Raw genomic sequence first — 24,247 nt, 5'->3', positions numbered from 1 at the left:
TAGTCTTGTCAATTCTTCGAGCAACTCACAGGGGATGACTTATTGTTTGATAAGTCGATGCTTGTGACTAATGATAGAAGCTTGGTGTATTCCATTTGGAGGCCTTTTGTAGTTATCAAGAGAGAGTCCGAGTATGAAAAATTGCTATATGGAACACGGCCGCACATAGAACAAGGATAATAGATATCACTTAAAATGGAGAATAAAGACCACCATCCATTGTGAGTAGTTGTGACTACCATGGCTTTGAAATCTCCAAAAAGAGCGAGGAATGCAACCTGAAAGGTTGTTATGTGCAAGATCCGAGGATCCGAAGAGAGGAGAGCTTTGCTATTTGCTCCGGGATGATGCCTTGAATAAATTTGATCTCAAGCGAAGCACAATTAAAGAGGAAAGGTTTTCTCCAATCCATGTTGGTATGCTACACGATAGTTTGTTTTCACCAAAGTCCAGTGTGACTAACTTATTGGGTTTTTTCAAGGACAAGGGGAGATCTCCAGAAAAGCCATTCTTTCTCAAATGCAAGGATCGGAGATTAGTGAAGGACACAAGGCCATCAGGAATTTTACCAGTGAAATTATTGTCCGATAAATCAATAATTTCCAAGTTCGATGTTGGATCCCAGAGTGGGGAAGTCCTCCGACATATCATTATTAGATACATCAAGCAATGTCAAGTATGTAAGGTTACAGAAGAATGACGGAATGCTGCCATTGATATGATTATCAGATAAAGAGAAGACTTGAATGTGAGTAGCAGAGACAAAGTAAGAAGGAATAGACCCGGAGAATGAGTTGTTGTTGAGATATATAACAAGCAATAAAGTGGGATCAAACTCGGGTAATAGGCCTTCAAATTTGTTTGAACTTAAATCAAGGAGAGTGAACCCATGAGTTTTCAAAGTTGGCAGCATCCCCTCTAAACTATTGTGTGATAGATTGAGTAATGATGGAGTAACAAAACTCGGATCCCAAAACCAAGCGAGGGACACTACCTGAAATGCCAAGATCCGATAAGCAAAGGTCATTTAATTTTTATCCGAGTTTTAAGCGGATGGGAAAAAAGCAGGGCCTAGTTTGCAAGAACACATTCTAATAGTACTGCAGCTTAAAAGGAGGCTTCCAATTCTCACTTACATTCGAGTTGTAACAAGTTGTAGGAGAACCCCACAAAAATCTAAATTTGCTAGATTAGCAAAATGAGATTCGATTAAGAGACCCACCAAAGAATTTGAAGATGCAGATCCGATTTACCCAGTTTAGATAATTGGCCTATTTTCTCCGAACTGCTCCATTCAACCTGTTGTTTCTCAAACTCAATTCTTGTAGACCCCCACTACTTTCTGAAGCGAGAACCATCTTTGTTCACCCCTGCATTTAGAAAAATCCATCAACAAGATCATGAATGTCTCCACTGATGAAATTATCATCCAAAATTAAGGACTGTAAGTTGCATAAGTTCCCCATGCCTTTTGGCAGTGTTCCATTGATGTTGTTCCCAGATAAATCAAGCTCCCACAAGCTAGAGAGCTTTCCTGCAGATTCTGGTAATCCCCCCATGATGCCATTGCCTGGCATTCTCAACTGCTGCAATTGGGTAAGATTTCCAATACTCTCTGGTAACTTCCCACTTAGTGCATTGTGAGACAAATCTAGAAACTGAAGGTGAACAAGATTCCCTATAGTTTCAGGCAATTTACCACTGAGACCGTTACCTCCAGACCCATCAAAATGCTGCAAAAGTGTGAGATTGCCAAAGGATTCCGGAATAGCTCCACTGATCTTATTACCTATTAAATCCAAGAATTGCAGATTTCTTAGATTCCCAATGTTTGCAGGCATCAATCCCTGAACTTGGTTTCCATACAAGTTAAAGTACACTAAATTTGTAAGATTGCTCAGAGATTCCGGAATGCTTCCATTAAAATCATTTTGTGACAAATCAAGTCTCTCCAAGCTACCAAGATTTCCCAAGGACCGCGGAAGCACTCCATCAAAAAGCAGTTAGTAGACAAGCTCAAGACTCTCAAGCTACTCATGTTACCAAAGATGTCCGGGAACTTGTCATAGAAAAAAACAAGAAGAAAGATCAAGATTAACAAGGCCGGTGAGATTGAACAACCAATGAAGGAGAGTGATGTTCAGGTCATAATTCCCGAGAAAGATCAAGCACACGAAGAGAAGTGAGGTTGAGATGATGAAGCGGAGTAGTATCATGAATACCACCAGACATCGACTTGGAGGCCAGCATCAGAAAGTTTTAAGACAACAAGAGAAGGGAGCAAATTAAATTCATGAAGCCAACCAGGTATGTTAGAAAGGTCCACTACACTCAAGTCAAGGTGATGCAACGACGTCATTCTAGAGAGCCAGTGGAGATCACTAGCTTGTATAATGGAATTAGAATATGTATTAAGATCAAGGTAACGCAAGCTTGAAAGGTTTCCAAAGGTATGAGGAATGATTCTACTGAATCCGGTATTAGAGAGGTCAAGGTGCTCAAGGTTGGCAAGAGAGCCAATGAAGTCTGGGATGGGGGAGTTATTGAAGTTATTCATGCTCAAATCCAAGTACTTTAAATGGTGAAGCTGAACGAGAGAAACATTCAACTTACTTGCCGGCTTGGATAAAAGAAGATACGGTTCAGAAAGGTACTGTCGGAGATCAAGCTTGATAACATGCCGGGATTCATGGTCGCAACTCACGCCTTGCCATTTGCAACAGTCTTGGCCAGTCCAAGAAGAGAACAAGCTTTGGTTGTTGCTTTGATCAATGCCTGATTTGATGCTGAGAAGGGCTATCCTCTCAGTTTCAATGCAGCTTGTTATACCGTGGACATAACAAGCTGGAGGGAATGCTGAGACAACAAGGACAAGAAACAAACCTAACAATGAGAGACAAGCCATGAGATCAAAGAAAGAAACTCTCACAAATGTTTTTTTTGGCAAAGAAGAGCTACAAGTAGCTAAGGAAAAACAAAAACAAGCTTAGAAGGAAAGGTGGGAAGCCGAGCATAAATCTTCGAGCCAACGAGGCCGGTCGCGACCATGAGCAAAGAGAGGAACTTGAGGATTTGCAAGGCCAAAGTGGGCAAGCCGATCAGCAACAAAGTTGAGGTTGCGAGGGACGAAGTCAAAGGAGAAGTCTTTCAAGGAGTTGGCAAAGCAATTGATAGTTCTGATGACGGCTGAGAGTCTCCAAGCAGTAAGGTTGTTGAAGTTGTTAACAAGCTGGATGGCACGACAACAATCAGAGAAGAGCGTGGTAGGAATCCAGTTGTTGGCAGAACAAAGTTCTAAAGCACGAAGAATGGCTCGCAATTCGGCTTCAAGGGGAGATGAGCAGAGCGAGTCACCAGCAGCACCTGCAAGCAGCACAAACATTTGATTAGTATAAATGATAAATCCATAGCCAGCCATACCTGACAAAGCATCCCAAGCGGCATCAGTGTTGACAATAATGGAATAACTGGGCCTGCGAGAGGAAATGAAAGTTTTCATGCCAAGCAAAGCATTAGCATTGAAGTAGTCAAGCACTCTAGCCCAGGCCAAATGGGGGATTCGGTTGAAATTTGGGAGTTGATGGCGGAAGACTAGGAAACATCTGGTAGTCCAGATTTGCCAAGCAGTGGTTGCAATAATGGCTCTGGCAAACAAAGCATTAATGTGAAGAGGGAAGTCAGAGGTGAGCCAAGAGCCATTTGCAAGCTGCGAAGAAGACAGGTGATGGATACCTAACCAACTGAGGATAGTGGTCCAACAGCTGGCAGAATAACGGCATAACCAGATCAAATGATTTGCATTCTCAGAGTGAATGCCACAGAAGTGACACAAAGTTGCAGGGCCAATGTTTAAGTTGTATAAATAATCCCCAGTGGGTAGTTTTCCATGAGCCAGTTTCCAGAGGAACACCTTTGTTTTTGGGGCAACCTTAAGAGACTAGATGCGAGACCAGCCAGGCCAAGCACAATGAAGAGGGTCTCCAGAATTAAGAAAGTCATAAACAGCAGCCGCAGTAGAAGGATTGTTGGAGCAAGGGCCCCAAACCCAATCATTTTTCCCAGTAGTGTCAAAAACCACATTATTAAGCACAATACGAAAGTCAAACTCGGCCCAAAGAAATCAATGCAAGCTCTACGATTAAAAGTGCCATTGGAAACAAGAGAATTAATGTAAAAAGATTATCAATGGAGTGAATATTGAAGAAAGTTGGTTTAGTGACTAAGCGGGAGATCCAGACCTGTGGATCATCCCAAGCATTGGTAAGGTCAGGATTACAAACAGCAAGCTGAAAGTTGGGTTTAAGAATATTTAAAGTTTTTGAGATAGCTTTGTGAAAAACTAGAAACACCAGGTAATGTAACATTGTTCCAAATGTGCCAGTTTTGATATTTATGAGTAAAAATAGAAACCCAGACCTTGTTGTCCTTGTTGGCAATAGAAAAAATGTGTTTGGCAAGAAGAGCAAGTCCGACCTTTTCTAAGATTACGGAGGCCCTAAACCCCCTCACTTTATCAAGGGTAACGGAGTGCCAACCAATAGAATGGAAACCCAAGATCCGTGCTACCGCCTACCCCATAGAAATTTGCGAGCCAACTTAGAGATAGAATCCGAATCGAGTCAGAATATAGAATAAGGAAAGATAATAAATAGGGAAGGGAAAAAGATATTAGAATTGAGGAGGATGATACGACCGGCTTGGGATAAAATGATTGTGGTTCCAATTGTTGATAGAAGAAGCGGCTTTTAAAGACCAGATGTCGAAAAATGATTCACTCGAAAGACGAGAAGGAGCAATCGGGGCTCCCAAATAAGTGAAAGGGAAAGACCCAAGTTTAATGTTTAAAAATGGCAGCTATAGAGTGTGAGACATGCTTACTGAATCAACTAGGCAGGTAAATTGCAGATTTGTTGAGGTTCGGCCTTTGCCCAGTAAGAGAACCATAGAGATTAAGGCAAAAAAGAATGTTTCTGGCAGAGGTTCTAGAAGCCTTGGAAATAAGGATTAAGTCGTCAGCAAACATGAGGTGATTAACATTTTTAGGTAGAGAGGGGTCAAAACCAGAGAGGAAGTTTATGCGAAGAGCATGATTGAGGATCATAGAAAGATTTTGAGTGACCAGAAGGAATAGAAGAGGTGAGATGGGGTCTCCCTGTCTCACACCTCTAGAACTAGAGATCCAACCACTAGGTTTGCCATTAATAAGGAAGGAGAAGGAGGTCGAGGATAGACAAGACCCAATCCAAATGGATCCAAATCTCGTGAAAGCACATTCTACTGAGGGTTGCAAGGATAGAATTCCATTCAACAAAGATCAAAAAGCTTTTTTTCAATATCTACCTTGATTAACATCCTAGGGGGGTTAGATCTCTCAGTTTCCAAAGAGTGAGCCATCTCTTGAACAGCTAGGATATTATCAAAGGTAGACCTACCCGCAAGAAAGCCAGACTGCTCATTGCCAATTAATTTAGGGAGAACTTTTTTGAGCCTTTCAGCTAAAATTTTAGTGATAATCTTATAACAAACATTGCAAAGAGAAATAGGACGAAAATCAGAAACTTTTTGAGGATGGTCAATTTTGGGAATAAGAGCAACGTAGGTTTTACCCCAGGAATTGGGAATTTTAGCAGTCATAAAAAAGTGGGAGATGGCATTGAAAATGTGTTCACCCAGGATATTCCAATAGAAAAATGTAAAATTCAACATTAAACCTCATCCCGACCGTGAGACTTACCTCATGGGCATGGACCTAAGGGCTCGGAAGACCTCCCCCTTGGTGACAGGCTTGGCTAAGTTGTCCTTGTCATCGGACTCCAGCGAGGGAAAGTCATCCAGAAGGGAGGCAAACACGTGATCCAAAGAGACAGAGGAGGAGGACGTCCAAAGATTGCGATAGAAGTTCAGAAATTCATGCTCTAGATCATCATTAGAAGTAAGGATGATACCAGCAGAGTCTCTGATGGAGTGAATTCGGGACTTGACCTGACGGATTTTGACACTACGGTGGAAGAAAGCAGAATTAGTATCGCCATGACAGAGCCAAAGCATTTTAGCACGCTGAGCCCAGAAAATAGTGTTTTGACGCAGGAGGGCAGAGAGCCTATTACGAAGAGCACGGAGCCAAACAGAATGCCAAGGGTCAGGCGATAAGATATCTCGCCTCCTCAACCTCTTTGATTTCCACTCCGAGTTAGCAATCTCAGAATCAATTGGACGCAAACCTGCAGTCTTCCAAGAGAGAATGTTTCGTTTAGCATTAACAATACAATGGTGAAAAGAATGCAAGGGGGAAGAGATGTCAATAGAATGAAAAGCTTTGATAATGTTATCATGACAACTGTGATAATCAAGCCAAATATTATCAAACCGAAAAACAGAATTTTTAGAGGGAGTGTAGGGATTGGCAAAGTGAGCAAGAGCGGGAATGATCTCGAGCACGCTGAGGTAGATGTTGATTCACAATAGTAGCAAAAGAGGCCACCCAATCATGACTAGCAAGGAATCGCTAAGTCTCGCCTCACCGCAGTGCAAGCCCTGCATTGGTTATTGCACCAGGTGAAACGAGAGCCTACGAAACCAATGTCAACAAGATTATTATTATTAATAAAGGAATTAAAATAGGTGGATTTATAAGAATAAGATCTCGTAACTTCCCCCCTTGAAGTCAAGATCAGACATGATAGCATTAAAATCCCCTGCAAGAATCCAGGGTAGACGCAGTATTGCCGATGCCAGCAAGGGTATTCCATAAGAGCTTTTGAGCGACTAAAAATTTGAGAGTTATAAACAATCGAAAGGACCCGTGGAGCCCCTGAAGAAGAGATAACCAGTGTTGAGGGACATGCGGGTAGCCGCAATCGGAGTAACTCGTCCCAAGGCTTCGGGACCGGAGGGCGATGATACCCCGGAGAAACCCCGAGCCGGGATAGCCGCCCACCCCAAGTGCGAGCAAAAGAACTACAAAAACGGAAACAACGATCAGAGTCAGTTTTTGTTTCAACAAGGCAAATGATAGTAGGATTCAGGCGACGCATGAGGTCACGAATGCGATCAAAAGTACGAGGGTTAGAAGCACCCCGACAATTCCAACAAAGAATCTTAATATTAGTTCGCATAATCATAAGAAAAACTAAGAGGAGAAGAACAGAGAAGTAAGGGATTTAAGAGGTAGAGGTTGATCTCCCTTTTTTAGGGCGGGAGTTGTTCTTGGAGGGGGCGCGCCGAGCAAAGGCCTCCAGTTTTATATCTTTTTGATAGTTTGAGAGAAGCATATCGTCATCTGGCTCAAAATGGGACCCAGAGTCATCAGAGCCCAGAGCAGAGCCTGAGTCACCAGGGTCGTCCATATGGAGTTCTGGTTGAGGAGGGGGGAGGAGCGCCAGGTTTACCCTGTCAACCAAAGCGGAGTGATTAGGATCAGTATCTCCAAAAGGGACTGAGGAGAGAAGTAGAGGTTGGGTTGGTGAAGAGCGTGAAGGAGGAGGGGAGGAGGAAGTGGGGCGGGATGATGTGAGAGGAGGTGACGGGCCAGTGGGAGTTCCAATGCCATTGTGAGTGGTGGGAAACCCCAGGCCATGATGCTCAGCAGAAACAGGAGCCAAGGATAAGTCAGAGCAGTGGAAGGGTGTATCAACAGGGCCGCCCATGTCAGAACTTTTCTCGGGACCCGAAGAGAGGGAAGAGCCACCCGCCTCGGGACGAAGAGATGCTCCCACAACAACGGCTGGGATCAATTCAACGGGATTTTTATTTTTCTCGAGACGCGGAAAAGCAGAAGTGCTCGAGAAGTGGACCGTTGCAGCACCGCGGCGCGAGCGACCGCCACGTGTCGGGAAGGACGAGGGCGGTTCCAAAACTCGCTGGACACGTGTTTGGATCCCGCCATCGTCCCCAACATGGCGGGTCCCGATCGAAGCGAGTCGGGGAACCACCGCGACCCTCCCCACGGCTGTCGACTACGGGCGGCTCGGGGTTTAAGCCAGACTCCGAAGTTTTGAGAATCAACATCCTGATTCAGCGGAGGATCCGGGACCATATTTTCGACCAGATTGGGAGGATCCGACCCTTCAGTAGCCACGCCAGAAGCCTGGCAATGATGATCAACCTCCATCTCCCGCTCGGGGAAGATAGTGGGCGGTTGTAGATCAGTTGCCATTTTTACTAGCTAATAAAGGTGCAGTTTGAGTCACCATGACCAACACGACCACAACTGAAACAGAAGACGGGCAATTTTTCATATAAAGCAATAATGAAGATGCAAAATTTTCACCATACTTTTAACCCATGTCCCCTTCTCGCAAGGGGAGATCCAGGTCAATTTCTACACAAATACGAGCAAATTTTGAGCGAGAGAGTTGAAGAGTGTGCTCATCAATTTTGAGAACCCTTCCAAAATGAGAGGCAATGACATCCAGAATTTCGCCCTTCCAAAGTTCAATAGGGACATGATGAAGCTGGATCCAGATAATGTCAGTTGAAAGTTTCTCAAATGCAGGCTGGAAAGATTCCCTCCATTCAAAGAGCTGAAGGATATGCCCATCAACGGTCCAAGGTCCGTCCCAGAGGAGTTTAGCCTGCATATCAAGAGAACTACAACGAACAAAGTAGAACCCATTTGGAATATCGGAAATAGAAAAATCACCAAGTCCCTTCCAAGCATCAGACAAAGCCAGCTTAGCTTGGTCAAGAGGGAGAGATTTTCCCAGAAATTTGGCGTAGAGCACAGTTTGCATTGAATCCCTGGCCGAGTGCCATTGATCACGATCAATTGTGATGCAAGATTTGACAGAGTTTTTTAGACGGTCAAAGTGGGGTTTCTGAAGGTGGAGGGGATTTTCAAAAGCAGGAACAGAAGAGGAGGAGCTCACAACCTTAGACCAGGAAACTCCTGGCAAGGTAGCAGAGAAAGGGTTCAGATCAGGGGGTTTCGGCGGGGTTTTCAGCAGGGGTTTCGCAGGATGGAGCTTTTTCATTTTGAAAGTTATAACAAAATTTGCTAATATTAGGCTAGCTGAATAAATGATGCAACTCTCACAAATGTTAGTGGAGAGGTGAGTGGGGTAGAAGAAATGTATGCCTTATTTAAAGCAGAATTATGAAAGAGATCAAAAAATGCTTTTACAGAGAGATCCTATAAAATTTTGAAAGAGAAAACAAGAAAGAAATGACCGAGTCAATTTCCAATGAACCTCCAAGTCAAAGGGTTCCAAGAGACCCAAGGCCTTCTTCCTTTTATCAAGTCAAAGAGTTTGAAGATGCAGTATCCAAAACAAGAAGAAAATGACCGGGTGGTCCCATAGGAAATTTCCAATGAAGTCATTATTTTTTTTACCCTTTATATTTATTTGGTTTAATTGCCGTACAAGTCCCTATAATTGTGTATTTTCTGTCTTTTTAGTCCTTCTAATACTTTTAGGTACAATTAAGTCCTCATATTCAGTCGAGTTGGGTCATTCTAGTCCATTGCCAATATTTTTATGTACAATTAGGTCCTTACAATTAACACTTGCCCATCTATACCGCTGACTAGAATGACTCAACTCGACTAAATATGAGGACTTAATTGTATCTAAAATAATTGCAAGGACTAAAAGGGTAGCAAGTACACAATTACAGGGACCTATATAGTAATTAAATCTATTTATTTTGTTTCTTTCCGTTGTTTCCTTTCCTCCCGCAAGCTCACGAAAGACTTGGCCCATCTCGGATAAGCTTGATCAAGGCTGAGTAATTATGCTGAGTCGAACTATGTTAGCCCTAGACCTGTCCATTGGCCGGGCTAGATTTGGGTCGGGTTAAGTTCATAATTATTAAAATTATAGTTTGTCCAAACCCGACCTGTCCCAAAAATATGAGCTTTAACTCTTGTTAGGTTAGAACCAGCCAAATTTAATGACCTTCAACCAATGCCCGCCCAAATAGATTTTTCATCAAATAATAAATAAGTTATAAAAAAATTAACAATAATATTAATATGTGAACATGACTAAATAGTATTCTACAAAATACTGTAAAATTAAAATACCAAATGCACATCTTTATTCAATCACAATAACTAAAATTCAAAACTTTATAATCAATGGCAATTCAAACCATTATATATATATAAGTATATACAAAATTAATTAATAAATATATTTTATAATTCAAACCAGCCGGGCCGGACCGAGCCCAAGCTTTTAATAATGAAAACCAAATGCGTCCCTTTTTAAAATGGGCTCTTTTTTTTGTGTCCAAGGTCCAGACGCAGGCCTTATATATTTGTCTAAGCCCTCCCAATTTTTTGGTGGGCCTTCAGGTTTGGGCAAATAACCTGGCCCTTGGATAGATCTAGTTAGCCCCCAACCTCGCTTTAGTTCCAGTTGGTTCTCCCATGTACGTGTGTGCTCATCAGGGCTCCAAGCCTAGGGTAAGCTTAAGCTTAATGGGATCAATTTATTTGTAGAGAGAGTGGTTATTTAGAATAAATAAGGATAATTAAGTAATTTTTTAAGAAAATAATTAACTTTAAATTAAAAAAAATTAAAAAGGATGTTGATTTGAAATATAAGGACGTTTTGGGTAGAAAAGTCAAAAACTTTTGGGTCAAGTGAAGTATGGACAAGGAATTTTTGTCATATTATAAAAAAATAATATTGTCAACCATTGAATAGTTCAATGGTATGCCACAAGAATGCTAATGGGGAGGGTAACGATTCAAATCCTTCCCCTTACAGTATTATTGATGCACTATACACACAGGTATAATACTGTTTATTAGTACTATTTTTGAGCATGTATATGGATCCCCTGTAGAAAAAACAGTAGTACCAACTCTCTAGGGTTGCAGGACATGAGACTTTTTTAGAAGGTTTATAAGCCACCATAACTAGTGCATCTTTGTATTTGTCTATCTTTTTAAAAATCCTTTAAATTGGGGCATTTATCACCAATTAGTTATAATAATAATAATCATCATCATCATCCTTCATATTCATTTACGCGATTTTTTTAACAAAAGAGCACAGAGCTAAAAAAAAGAAAAAGACAAAATCAAAAGTAGAAATTCTTTGCGTGCAGAGGTCTTCAAGCAAGCTAAGGTCGATCCAATCTTTGGAAGAAGTGGGAGGGAATTCATTTACGCGTTTAGATTGATTTCTTTTGACTTGACTCCAACATAAAATTTAGTACACATAAAACTTCCACCAAATTTCGCAGGCCATTTCTGACGGGAAAAAAGTCCATATTAAATTAATAAATTAAAACTATAAATGACACTTAATTCCATGAATTAAAAGAAAATATTTAAAGATATGAATTTACTTTTTTATCTAATATAAACTCGCATATCTGATGTCATAAAATTATTTATTAATTAATTAATTAAATTGAAGAAATGAATAAACCATGAAAAAAAACACAGGAGAAAAGCATGAGTAAGAGGACATACACAAAAAGAAAGGGAGGGGAACAATAACGGTACTCCACTAGGCGTAGAGGTAGGACTAAGATAAAAATATGCACAAAGAACATGGGACATCACAAAGTAGACCAAGGGAAGAATAAATTTGAAGGGTGAGCAACTGTGGGGGCTCTTGATGAAACCCCCAAGATTATAAAGCCTCTTCAACTTGCGCCCAAATTCGGATACATTATCGCCTCCTTAGCATGGCACACGCCTCTGTAAGGGACTTTAGGAACTCTAGGCTTCCTTTAACCACCGAGATCGAGTCTTCTACCTTGGCCTTTTTGCTTCTAGGACCTAAATAGCCATAGAACGCAAAAGTATGAGCAATTTTGTAGATAATAATAATTGCATAGGTTGGTTGGAGCTTATGATTAAGAATACGCTTATTTCGTTCTAGCCATAATTTCCATAACATGGCCCAAACAAGGAAATTCCAAGTTCCTTGTAAGAGGGTTGCAACCTCGGGTCTCCGTGCTTACCACAAAGATTTGAGGGAGTCCATGTAAGTGGATAAACCAAGAAAGTTGCCAAAGAACCTCTAGATCCGCTCCACATAATGGCAGAGGATGAACAAATGGTCCACCGACTCATTATCAAAATGACAGAGTATGCAAGTTGTTGTAGATTGCCGACGATTGTATCTCCGCTTTGGTGAGATTTTTCCAAAGTGAGAATCCGGTTTTCTAGATGAGACATCGAAAAGATTTACTTTTGCTTGGGCTTTTATTTTTCAAGCGTAAAAGTGAGAATCCGCCATTTATCAAGAATCTGTAAAAGGATTTTACAGTATAGGATCCGTTTGCCGTGAGGGACGACCATTTTGTGTCTATGGCCTCTCTAGGAGCACTAGCAAGCCTACCATCAATAATGTCAATTGCTTCTTGAGGCAACTAATTGATAAGTCACGGAAAGCATTAGCTCCCAAAATAGTGCCCAAGGGATGTAGTGAATTCCAAAATGCTTCCGGACAAAAAAATACCTAGGCTCACAAACTATTGGCCCAACGGTCTAGTCGAAGCGAGTGAAAATGCCAACTCGAATCATCTCGAAAGTTAAGCATGACCTAAAAAGCTAGCATGCAAGTTTGGATTCCATTCTAGAAAAAGGAAATCCTACTAAGTTAATTTCTTGATGTGAAGGTTCCACAAAAGTATTATTCTGTACCACTCGGGATCCACACCAAGGAATACTTGTTGAAGTCCTCCACCATCACTTGCCCAACATTATACAATTAAAAACCTCCAACTTTAAGATCCCCCATCCTTCTTGAACTTGTAGTCGAGATATGCTTCCAACTTACTAATCTGCATAGCTGCTTTCCTATCAAAGCTACCCCCAAACCAAAGGGAAGTCATGTCGAATTCAATTAATCAATTTAATCACACAAAGTGGTAGTTTGAATATTGGCATCCAATATGTTGGGATTGCTGAGAGAACTGCATTTTCAAGGTTAAAGTGGCCTCCTAGGAAGAGGTGACTAGATTTTCATGTAGAGAGGCAAGACTTGATTGATTCAATTAGTTTTCCCAATCTTGATGATGCAGTACCCAACCTAAAATTAGTACCCTAAGGTACCCAAATGGGTGGGTCCCCTTTGAGCAATGCAGTGTCATTGTTGAGGATTCTTAGAGGAGTTGCCCAACCCTTGTTGAGAACAAACATGTCTTCCGAGAGTTAATTGTCAATCCTAACATATCCTCGAAAAGATAAATGATTATCTTAATAATTTTGAGATCCTCATTCCCCTTAATAGTCATGATGAGAAGTCGCTTTGCATATTGCAGTGACACATCTTTCCCTATCTTCCCAAAGGAATTCCATGAAGTATTCCATAGTTTAAGGCATTTGTGAAGATGGTACTAAGGACGTTTATGTCTAGTATGAATAGAAGAAGGGACAACGAATCTCCTATCTAAGTCCTTGACAATACCAAACATATTCCCTATAGGATCCATTAATAAGGATCTAATCAAGAATGGTTTTAATCCAACTTATCCAACAAGGACCAAATCTTCGCATTGCCATTAGATCTAGGAGAAAATTCCATTCAACCGTAGCAAAAGCTTAAACAAAGTCCACTTTCAAGATATGTATTGGAAGTCACCTCTTCTAGTGGCTGATAAGTAACTCTTCTGACATGATAATGTTATCCATAATGCAACGTCCTTTAATGAAAGCAAATTGGGTGACATTAACCAACTTCCCCTACGACTGCTCGAGATGTGAGGCCAGGACCTTAGATATGATTTTGATTGTGATGTTAATTAGGTCGATCGAAAGATAATCCACCGGTGTCTCGTGGGGTATCCATCTTTGGGTTCACAGACAATGCTTGCCCAATTAAGTCATTCCGTGTTTGTTGCAATCAGTAAAAAAATCCTTGCAAAGTTTGAAAAAGATCCTCACTATATAGTGGATTAGTATTTTGAAAAAGAAAAATTGGGAAGCCATCCGCCCAGTCACCTTATCAACACCCAAATCAAAGATTGATGTTTTAATTTCTTCTAATGTGAAAGGGGCTTCCAGCCAGGAAAGATCGACAACAACTTTATGCCGAGGAGCTTTGGCCAATTACATTTGAAATGGGTGTGTCTTTTGGTGCCAAGTTGTGCCTTTAAAGATATTTGAGTAAACTCACATTATCGATTCATCTCCTTCAACTAAGTCGATCCCTAGCTGAATGCATGATCCTATCCGGGTGACTATTGTGTACTGCATGAGAAAACTTGGTGTTTTTATCACCTTTAAGCCATGCTAATCTTGATCACTACTTCCAATATATTTCCTCCAAGGAAAACAACTATCTTTTGACTTCCACCTCCCGACTGAGTTCTTCACTGGAAAAAGCTGTCATATCTCTTGAATGACATCACAGATTTTCACAATTTTATGGAGCCAAAGCTTAATCTAGCCCAGTAGCGCAGTTGTTTCTTCATATGAGCTAATTTCTTGGAAAGAACAAAGGCCCCGCATCCTGTTAAAGAGTGCTCATTCTACCTAGTCTGAATGAGGCCATCAAATCCCTCAGTGGCACATCATGCTTTGAAAAGGTGATTACTAGATTCAAGGTGGAGAGTGGCATGATCAGATAAATTTGTATAATTAATGCACATACCCAAAAAATGAATAAATAAATTTGTAGTTAATGAGTCAACAAACAATATTATATATTTTAAAATTTAAAATAAATATTTTTTTCTTTTAGTTTGGGGTGAAACAATGATGACTCAAATTTTAAGTGCCACTCTTTGACTTTAAATCTAAATTAACCAAGGCAAAGATATATTAAGAAAAAAAATTTCAATAAAAAATGCCAAATAAATAAATAATTAAATAAATAAATAAATTTAAATTGTATTAAAATGATATATATTTTTTGTTTCAGGCATCCTACTGATGAATGAGACCGATTAACCATTGATAGGTGTTAAGCCATTCATAAATGTCATCTACAGAGCAGAGAGGTTGATATCAAAAGCAAGTAAGAAAGGTACAAGGCAAAACATTTTTTTTTTTTGATAAAAGTGGATAAACCACAACTTTATTGAAGAAGTAAAAGTACAAACTAGTACATAACGAACAAACAAGAAAAGCGCTGAACAGAAGCTCTCACCAGAAGTGAGACACAAAAACTATTAAGAGAAGCAAACAAGTAAAAAGACACTTAGAAGATGAAAAATGACTTTTGTAGACTGAAAAGCCACCACTTTTGTAAAAAGGCAAAACAATTTTTCAATTAGCGATTGCATAAGATCTTTAACTAAAATTGCAGGGTAATCTCAAGAAGAAAGCAAAATATTCTTACCCTCAAATTAGTTATATGTGAAATAAAACATTATGACGTAGCTAAAAAGTCGCATTTCTAAGTTGTTCATATGATCTGTATTTTTTTGACTTGTTCATAAGCAACAAGATGTGAGACCTTGAAGCCCCCCTTCAAGAATGCTAATTCAACCTTATTTCATCTCTCTCTTTACCTTCCATTACTTTGTTTTCTTTCATTCTCTTTTTTCTTTTAAGTCATGTATTCTTATTCAAGGGAATGCTTTCAATTATGTGAGTCAGTTATTAATTCCTCTCCATATTCTCTCGCCTTGTATTCTAATGACTAACGAATGTTCTTTTGTATGTCATAATATGGTTATGAAGTTAGCAAGCTTCTCAATTGTTTGTTATATTTTTTTCCAGAGAGTGTCATTGTTTCTTATGCTCAAATGTTCGAATTGAATGAGATTCAAAAAAACTATTTTGTAACGCTCGATCATATTATATAACAAATTGAAAAACTCGAAGATGAAAGAGACTCCCTCATAGAATTTGGTATCTATATTGATCCTATTATTTTTAAAAATATAAAAACCCGACTCCTAAAACAAGGTTCCGTGAAGAATTTTGGTATCTTTCCAAGGATCATATTGATAAATTTAGTTTGTTTATAACGTGAAATTGTGGTGTTCTCTTATTAGATGCATATCCAAAGCTCTCGTTGATGCGGAACTCTAATTGAACAAGGTATTTATGGATGCAGATTAAATGGCTACATTAAAATCAAACCTCGGCCTCGTTTCAACATCCGCTATACCCTCCGCATTTAAAAATAAAAAAATTTCATACATAGTCCATCATTCATTCTCGATAAGTTTAAACTATAAATCTTAAGTGACCTTCATATATAAACCTGGTGTTTTTGATTGAATGTTTAAAAATTTTGGCTACATTAATAGATCAACTTATGATGATAAAGCTATTTTCTCTAAAGTTTTCTGTTAATGTTAAACATCAAAGTGTGGTAGTTTATTAGGACATACAATCAAGTACTATTTTCTGGATGTCATTGATACCCTTGCAGTCACTTCTTTTATCTCAGAGGGTACTTATAATTTTAATGCTTGTTTTGAGCTTTTCGGTGCTAACCTGAGCAGAGTTGTGCTTAATGATTCCATTTTTGACACCAACGCTTCTAATGATTGGGTCCATGCGACCCATTTCATCCAAAGCCACTACTGTGGCTACTGTCTATGATTTTGTTAATTCTGGGGGGATTACTCACTTGAATTGGACTGGGTGGCAAGCCATTCGGAAATTGAAGGTTGTCCCACGTGTTAAGGTTTTCATGTGGAAGCTTGCTCATGAGAAGCTTCCTACTGGCGCTTATCTCTTTAATCTTAACATTGGACCTGTCTCTCTTTGCCATTTTTGTAATATTTGTTGGTTTGGTGGCCAAACTTCTATCCAGCCCATTTATTATTAGTAATAAAGACAGGGGGCAAAATGCAAAAAAAAACCCTAAACATAAATATGTGGCTATTGAGAAGGCATCGATGGTGAGAAAAAAGAAAAGAAGCGTGGTTTTGTTCTCTGTGTCCATTGAAAGAAGAAAGGTGAAGAAAGCATATCTTCTTTTATTGAATCCTACTCAAATCGGCAAGTTTGTTTTGGAGCAATCTTGGAGGGTAATTTCTCTAGTTTTTCTTTGGTGTGACTTCATTCAAGAAAGGGGTTTTCTAGAGTTATTATTTGTATTTCTCCATTATTGGTGGTGATCTCATGTGCATTTGCTTGAGAGTTTTTTTGTACTTGTTGATTTTGATAGTGGATTTGATTCGAGTTTGGCTCGTGGTTTTTTCCCTCTAAATAAGAGGGTTTTCCACGTAAATTTTGTGTCTGATTGATTTCATTTATTGTTCAGTTTAGTACCCAAAATTATTTTATTTATATCAAGAAGCATTTGTCAGGCAAAAACTCAACAAGTGGTATCGAGAGTGAGGTTTGTTGATCCCAGTGTTTTTGGTGTGAATTGAAATGGAGGATTTTAAGTGTACAATGATGAAATTATCGGCTTCAAACTATTCAATTTTGGAAGTCAAAGATGGAGGACCTTCTTTATTGCAAGGATTTATATGATCCTATTAAATTAGGAGCTACTAAGCCAACCGGAAAACTGGCTGATGATTGGGAGAAAATGCACGGGAAGACCGTAGGAACTATCCGACAAAGGGTTGATATCGGTATATCATCATATAAGCAGAGAAGTTGATGCACAAGTGCTATGGAAAAAAATTAGAAAATATGTATGAGAGGAAGAATGCTCAAAATGAAAAGCTTTTGTTATCGTAAAAGCTTATGAATCAAGCTTTAGAGATGGGCGATCAATCGTCGAACACCCGAGTGATTTTTCAAGATATGGTAAATCAATTGAGCACCATGAAAAATAACACTAGATGATGAATTGCAAGCATTATTGCTCTTTCGAGTTCTTTGCCCTCGACAGCTTGGGAGACCTTGGTAGTGTCTCTTAGCAACTCGCTCGAATGGTGTCCTATCTTTATCTATGGTAAAAGATAGTCTTTATAATGAGGAGACAAGAAGGAAAGATATGGGCATTGATTCTTCACATGTTCTTGTTACGCTATGGTAGAATGCAGGCAGGAGTAAGAGTCTGAGGTCCCTAAAGTGCGCCTAAGTCAAGGGGCAAGTCATATCCAAAAGGCAAATTCACTTGCTATCATTGTGGCAAAAGAAGGGCATATGTAAGAAACCGCAGGATCTCGGAAAAAGAACAAAATGATGAGAAGAATTCAAAGAAGACGTGATGATCAAAATACCACTGCAGCTGTATCTGTTGAAGAAGAAGAGCTGGTTGTACTTTTCTTTAATGAGGATGAAAGCCGAGTAACTGATTCTTGTGTTGAGTGGGTTATTGATTCAAAGAAGATCATACCATGCTACATCAAAGAAGGGAAGTTTTACTACATACAAATCAGGAAACTTTACAGAGAGCAAAGATGGGTAAAAATGCATTAGCTATGCGTATATAGTGGGTATTGGTGATGTTTTGTGTGGAGACAAATCGTCGGTTGTACATTGAATTTGAAAAATGTACGACATGTTCCAGAGTTGCGTTTGAATTTGATTTCTACTCATGCTTTGGACCTAGAAGGTTATTTCAATATCTTTTGGTGACAAGAATTGGAAACTTACTAAAGGTTCAATGGTAGTTGCCGTGAGGTACTTTGTGTCATACATTATACAAGACTCAACCGAGGGATGATTAAAGGTGACTTAAATGCAATTGAAGATGAAGCTTCCCTAGATTTGTGGCACAAGAGGGTTGGACATATGAGTGAAAAAGGCTTGCGATTTTGGCAAAAAGTCTCTCATTTCCTTTGCTAAAGGTATGAGTTTAAACCCTAGTGATTATTGTTTATTTGGCAAGCAACATAAAGTTTCATTTTAGTAAGTCCTCCGAAAGAAAAACCAATGTTCTTGAGTTAGTTTATTCTCGATGTATGTGGTCCCATTGATGTGGGAAACTCTAGGGGGTGGTAGATATTTTGTTACTTTTATTGATGATGCTTCACGAAAAGGTTTGGGTGTTTGTTTTGAAATCAAAAGACCAGTGTGTTTCATTACTTCAAGCAATTTCATGTCATGGTGGAAAGAGAAGGGGAGTATCCTTGAAGTGTCTTCGCAAATGACAATGGAGGTGAATACACTTCAAAAAGAGTTTGAAAATCATCGCTGGAGCATCGGCATCGACATGAAAAAGACTGTTCCTCGGTACTCCACAGACAATGGGTGTAGCTGAAAGAACAAAATCGTAACCATTCCGAGAAGGTCGACTGCATGTTAAAAATGGCTAATCTGCCTAAGCCATTTTGGGGTGAAGCCCTTTAACACGCCTTTTGTTACCTAATGAATCGATCTCCATCGACACCTTTAGATTTTTGATGTTCCCGAGAGTAGTATGGTCCGGGAGAGATATTACTTACTCTCATTTAAAGGTATTTGGGTACCGCAAAGCTTTTTGCACATGTACCGAAGGAGCAAAGACAGAAACTTGATGATGTGGCTATTTCATGCATTTTTCCTGGTTATGGAGATGCGAGTTTGGTTACAAAGTCTATGGGATCCAGTGAAGAAAAAGGTCTTTAGATCCAGAGATGTTATCTTCCAGGAATATAAGACCTTGGTTGATTTTGAAACATCAGAGAAGAATAGTGACATTTCTTTTTCAAATGCCAATTACTCCAAAGAGACTATCACAAATGACGAGGAATTACATGAAGAGCATGGATCTAATGATATGATTGAACAGATTGATGTCGATGATAGTGTTGAGCAAGGGGAGTTGTCACTTTCACCTGAAATTAGAGAAGAACCCCAGCTCAGAAGATCAGCCAGAGAACATCGTCCATTTACTAGATATCCCAGTTCAGAGTATATTACAGTTACTGAAGAGGGGGAGCCGGAAAGCTTTGAAGAAGTTCAAAATCACAAACAAAAGGCACATTGGATAAAAGCTATGCATGAGGAGATGAATTCTTTAATGAAGAATGATACTTATGAGCTTGTCGAGCTTCCTAAAGATAGAAAAGCCTTGAAGAACAAGTGGGTGTTCAAGTTGAAGATGGATGGTGAGAAGATAGTAAAATATAAAGCTCGCTTGGTGGTCAAAGGTTTTAATCAGAAGCAAGGAATTGACTTTGATGAGATTTTCTCTCCTGTTGTGAAGATGAGCTCTATTCGGGTTATTCTTGGATTAACTCGCGCTTTGGACCTTGAGCTTGAGCAGTTAGATGTGAAGACGCATTTCTTCATGGTGATTTGAAGAAGAAAATTTACATGGATCAACCGGAAGGTTTTGAAGCTAAAGGGAAGGAACACATGGTTTCGAGTGTTAAAAGAAGAGTTTATATGGGTTGAAACAAGCACCAAGACAATGGTATAAAAATTTGATTTTCATGATAAGTCATGGCTATATTAGAACGATGACGCATCATTGTGTGTACTTTAAAAGTGCTTCCAGATGGTAAATTTATCATCCTTCTGTTATATGTGGATGATATGCTTATAGTAGGACAAGATATTGCCATGATTAATGTTTTGAAAAAGCAGCTTGTTTGGCTCTTTTTGACATGAAAGATTTAGGGCCAAAGACAACAAATTCTCGGCATGCAAATTCTTCGTGATGTGAAAGCCAAGAAGTTGTGGTTGTCACAAGAGAAGTATGTTGAGCGAGTTTTGAGTAGATTTAATATGAAGAGTGCTAAACCGCTAGCACACCTCTTGCTAATCACTTTACACTTAGCAAGAAATCTTGTCCTACTACTCAAGAAGAAAAAGGAAGATATGGCAGCAATTCTGCACTCATCCGCAGCTTGGGAGTCTTATGTATGCTATGGTATGTACCCGCCGATATTGCTCATGCAGCTGGTTTAGTCGCAGATTTCTCTAATCCGTAGAGTACACTCGAGGTCATGGGAAGTGGATCTTCGACATATGAGAGGTACTTCAAAGATGTGTTTAGGTTTTGGAGGTTCGTAACCAATTCTAGAAGGATACACGATGCGGATATGGCAGTGACCTTGATGATAGAAAGTCAACTTCGTGGTTTGTGTTTACTTTTTATGGGTGAGTCGCTTTCATGGCGACCCAAGTTACAAAAATGCATAGCTTTTATCCACCATCGAAGCGGAGTATATTGCTTTTGATCAAGCAGTAAAAGAAATGCTTTGGATGAAAAGATTTTTTTCAAGAATTGGGCTTGAAAACAAGATGAATATATGGTTAATTGTGATAGCCGTAGTGCATTAGAATTAAGCAAGAATGCCACATATCATTGTCGCACCAAGCATATTGATGTGAGGTACCATTGGATTCGGTGATGCCATAAATAAGAAAGAAATATGTCTCAAGAAGATCCCCACCGATAAAAATCCAAAGCAGACATGTTGACTCAAGGCAGCTGACTCGTGATAAACATCGCCTGCGTGCCAAAGGCGTGGGGACCGAATTGCAAAATGAAGAGTTGAAGTGTGGACATCTCCCCATGGGCTCGGAGGGGAGATTGTTGGTTTAGTGGCCAAACTTCTATCCAAATCCCATTTATTATTAGTAATAAAGACAGGGGGCAAAATGCAAAAACAACCCTAAACATAAATATGTGGCTATTGAGAAGGCATCGATGGTGAGAAAAAAGAAAAGAAGCGTGGTTTTTGTTCTCTCCGTGTCCATTGAAAGAAGAAAGGTGAAGAAAGCATATCTTCTTTTATTGAATCCCTACTCAAATCGGCAAGTTTGTTTGGAGCAATCTTGGAGGGTAATTTCTCTAGTTTTTTTCTTTGGTGTGATCATTCAAGAAAGGGGTTTTCTAGAGTTATTATTTGTATTTCTCCATTATTGGTGGTGATCTCAAGTGTGCATTTGCTTTGAGAGTTTTTTTGTACTTGTTGATTTTTGATAGTGGATTTGATTCGAGTTTGGCTGCGTGGTTTTTCCCTCCTGAATAAGAGGGTTTTTCCACGTAAATTTTTGTGTCTCGCTTGATTGATTTCATTTATTGTTCGTTTAGTACCCAAAATTATTTTATTTATATCAAGAAGCATTTGCTGTGCAAAACTCAACAATATTCATCCTGAAAACTATACTCACCTATTTTGGGGAATGCAGAATTGCTAGTTGTTGGTTGATCTTTAAAATCGGTCGGGCTCGACCACTCCTTCCTTACTCAACTTACATGTGGCACTTGGATCACCCGCAACTTGCATTGTAACATCAAATGTGATTTTTGCCAAAGCTTTCCTTGCATCCGTGGCTTATCACATTTGACCTGCTAGATGCAATTTTTATCTTTAGGCAAAATATTGGCAAACTTCAACTTGATCCCTTCCAAAGCTTGACAAACTGCCCATGACTGCTTCTCTGCTCATGGCCTTATTCATAAACATATCTCTATTTTATCCAGGCCTGCCGAGCTCTCTATTTCTGTCTCAACCGATGCGGCTCGGGGATCCCTCATTCTGTATGGGTCAAGTTGGGTTTTTATTATTTTTTTACTAATCATCAGTTAATCCTTCTTGCAGGGGCTGCTGGTGATTCCTGTGCATCTTCCCTTGAAGCTGAATTACTCGCTATTCAATTTGCTCTGGATCACTGCTCTAATTTTGGTTGGACTCCTTCAAATCTCTACACTGACTGTTGTTCTGCCATTCAACTTCTTCAGAATTTCAACAACATCACTGCTTGGAGAAACTCCGCGATCATTCACTCCATCAACCACATTGCGCACCAGTGGCCTGAATTCTACTTTGATCATATCAGCCGTGATTTCAATTTCATTGCAGATCGACTTGCTCACTTCGGCAGCTCAAATCCACAAGTCACTCTATTCGCTCAAGGCCGGGACCGACCACGCTGGCTTGAAGGCCTATGCAAAGCTTACTGCTTTTCTTTCTAGCTATTTTTCTTGTTTTTTGTCAGCTCTTGTAGCTCCTTTCGCAGAGTACTATTTTTCTGGAAGTATAGTGTAGCAACTCAATTCTATAATGGTACATGCAAATTTCTGCTAAAAGGATTATTGATGCAAACAAATGGGTGGACTTGACCTAAAGGTCTCTGCCAAATTAAACAAAAAAAAAAAAGTCTCTGCCAAATTTAATGGTTGTTAATGCCTTAATTTTTTTTTTTGTTTACTGGTTGGCAGTTAAAATAAAACAACCCTATTAAAGCTTGAAAAGAAGGTGATTGATGTTCTCCATGTAGAATATTGAAAGTTCTTATAGGATTCAATGATGCCTCCTGGATATGAAAATAGCTCATAAATATGGATTAAGCTAAATTTGGGTGATCATGATGAAAGCTGACATTCTCTAGACATTTAGATTATATCATGAATGATAAATAACAGTCTGAAACATTGAAACATGTTAATTTCCAGCTTCTTTCGTTTGGCAATTCATTTTGTGGAGAGATGTTGGTGAGGCAACAATCCTCTGTTACATACCCCTCTGTTTTGCTCCTGCTGCTACATATTCAATCCATGGATGAGTATTTCTGTTGAGGATTTTAATAACTCTTTGGATAATTGGAATAATTGGAAGCATTGCTTAGGCTTATCTATTGAAGTTTTAATAGCTCTCATGGATTCTAGATGCTTAATAATTACTATGCCCATCCTAAAATTTGTTTCTGAAATTCTATCAACTTGTACAAAGATTTATACTGAATATATTGGAAGTAAACATTTGTTTCTTATTTTGATTTCAGTTTTGTTTTTTATTATCAAAATTTTGTCCATAGAAAGTCACAATTTAGTACACACAAAACAATCCATTTGTTATAGTTGTGTGTGCATTATTATAACTACATGCTTTTCAATAGTATAAATGAACTGAGATTTAGCGCACAAGCACAATTTAGAAAGATAACAGTCATTACAAAGCTCATACCTGGCCTTAGTTCCTCCTTGCAAGCATTGATTTTAGTCTCCCAGAGTATATCACCAACTTCACATAAATCCAATCATAAACCTTGTCTATGGATCGGAAATAAAACATTCTTCTTGATTCTTTGATCATGATGAACACAATGAACATCCAGAAGCCAACAATAAATCCTGATGCAAGTCCTATGTAAAGCCATAAGTCATCATATCAATCTCCGTTTCCATCTTGATTTCCTCCATGGAAAGATCCTTGAGCAGGTGTCGCATTGGTGCAATTACTTAGAGGATATCCACAAAGACCGTCGTTTTAAAAGAAAGCTGATGCATCTAAAGTCTGAAGTTGATTGCCTGATGGAATTTTCCCTGACAACTTATTGTGTGACAAGTTCAGCTGACTGAGAAAATTCAAAGTGGATATGCTCGGAGGGATGATACCAGAAAATTTATTGCTTGATAAATCGAGTGACTCTAATTGATTCATGTCACCAATGTTTTCTGGCAACTTCCCATTGAAAAGATTATTAGATAAATTCAAGAAAATCAATCCATGAAGTGATGTAAACTCATCAGGGAAT

At 39.3% G+C, this 24,247-nt stretch overlaps 1 protein-coding gene across 1 annotated transcript; it reads right to left on the bottom strand.

The window, feature by feature from the left end:
• Nucleotides 1-8,276: 8,276 nt before the first annotated feature.
• On the bottom strand, nt 8,277-8,972 carry LOC120274517. Its single transcript, XM_039281065.1, has one exon. The coding sequence runs from the start codon at nt 8,970-8,972 to the stop codon at nt 8,277-8,279; it is 696 nt and encodes a 231-aa protein (XP_039136999.1).
• Between the last annotated feature and the right edge of the window lie 15,275 nt (nt 8,973-24,247).

This window comes from Dioscorea cayenensis, chromosome 2, assembly GCF_009730915.1.
Source record: "Dioscorea cayenensis subsp. rotundata cultivar TDr96_F1 chromosome 2, TDr96_F1_v2_PseudoChromosome.rev07_lg8_w22 25.fasta, whole genome shotgun sequence".
Classification (NCBI taxonomy): Eukaryota; Viridiplantae; Streptophyta; class Magnoliopsida; order Dioscoreales; family Dioscoreaceae; genus Dioscorea; species Dioscorea cayenensis.
Note: the sequence above shows the minus strand (reverse complement) of the source record. Positions and strands in the feature narration are given on the sequence as shown.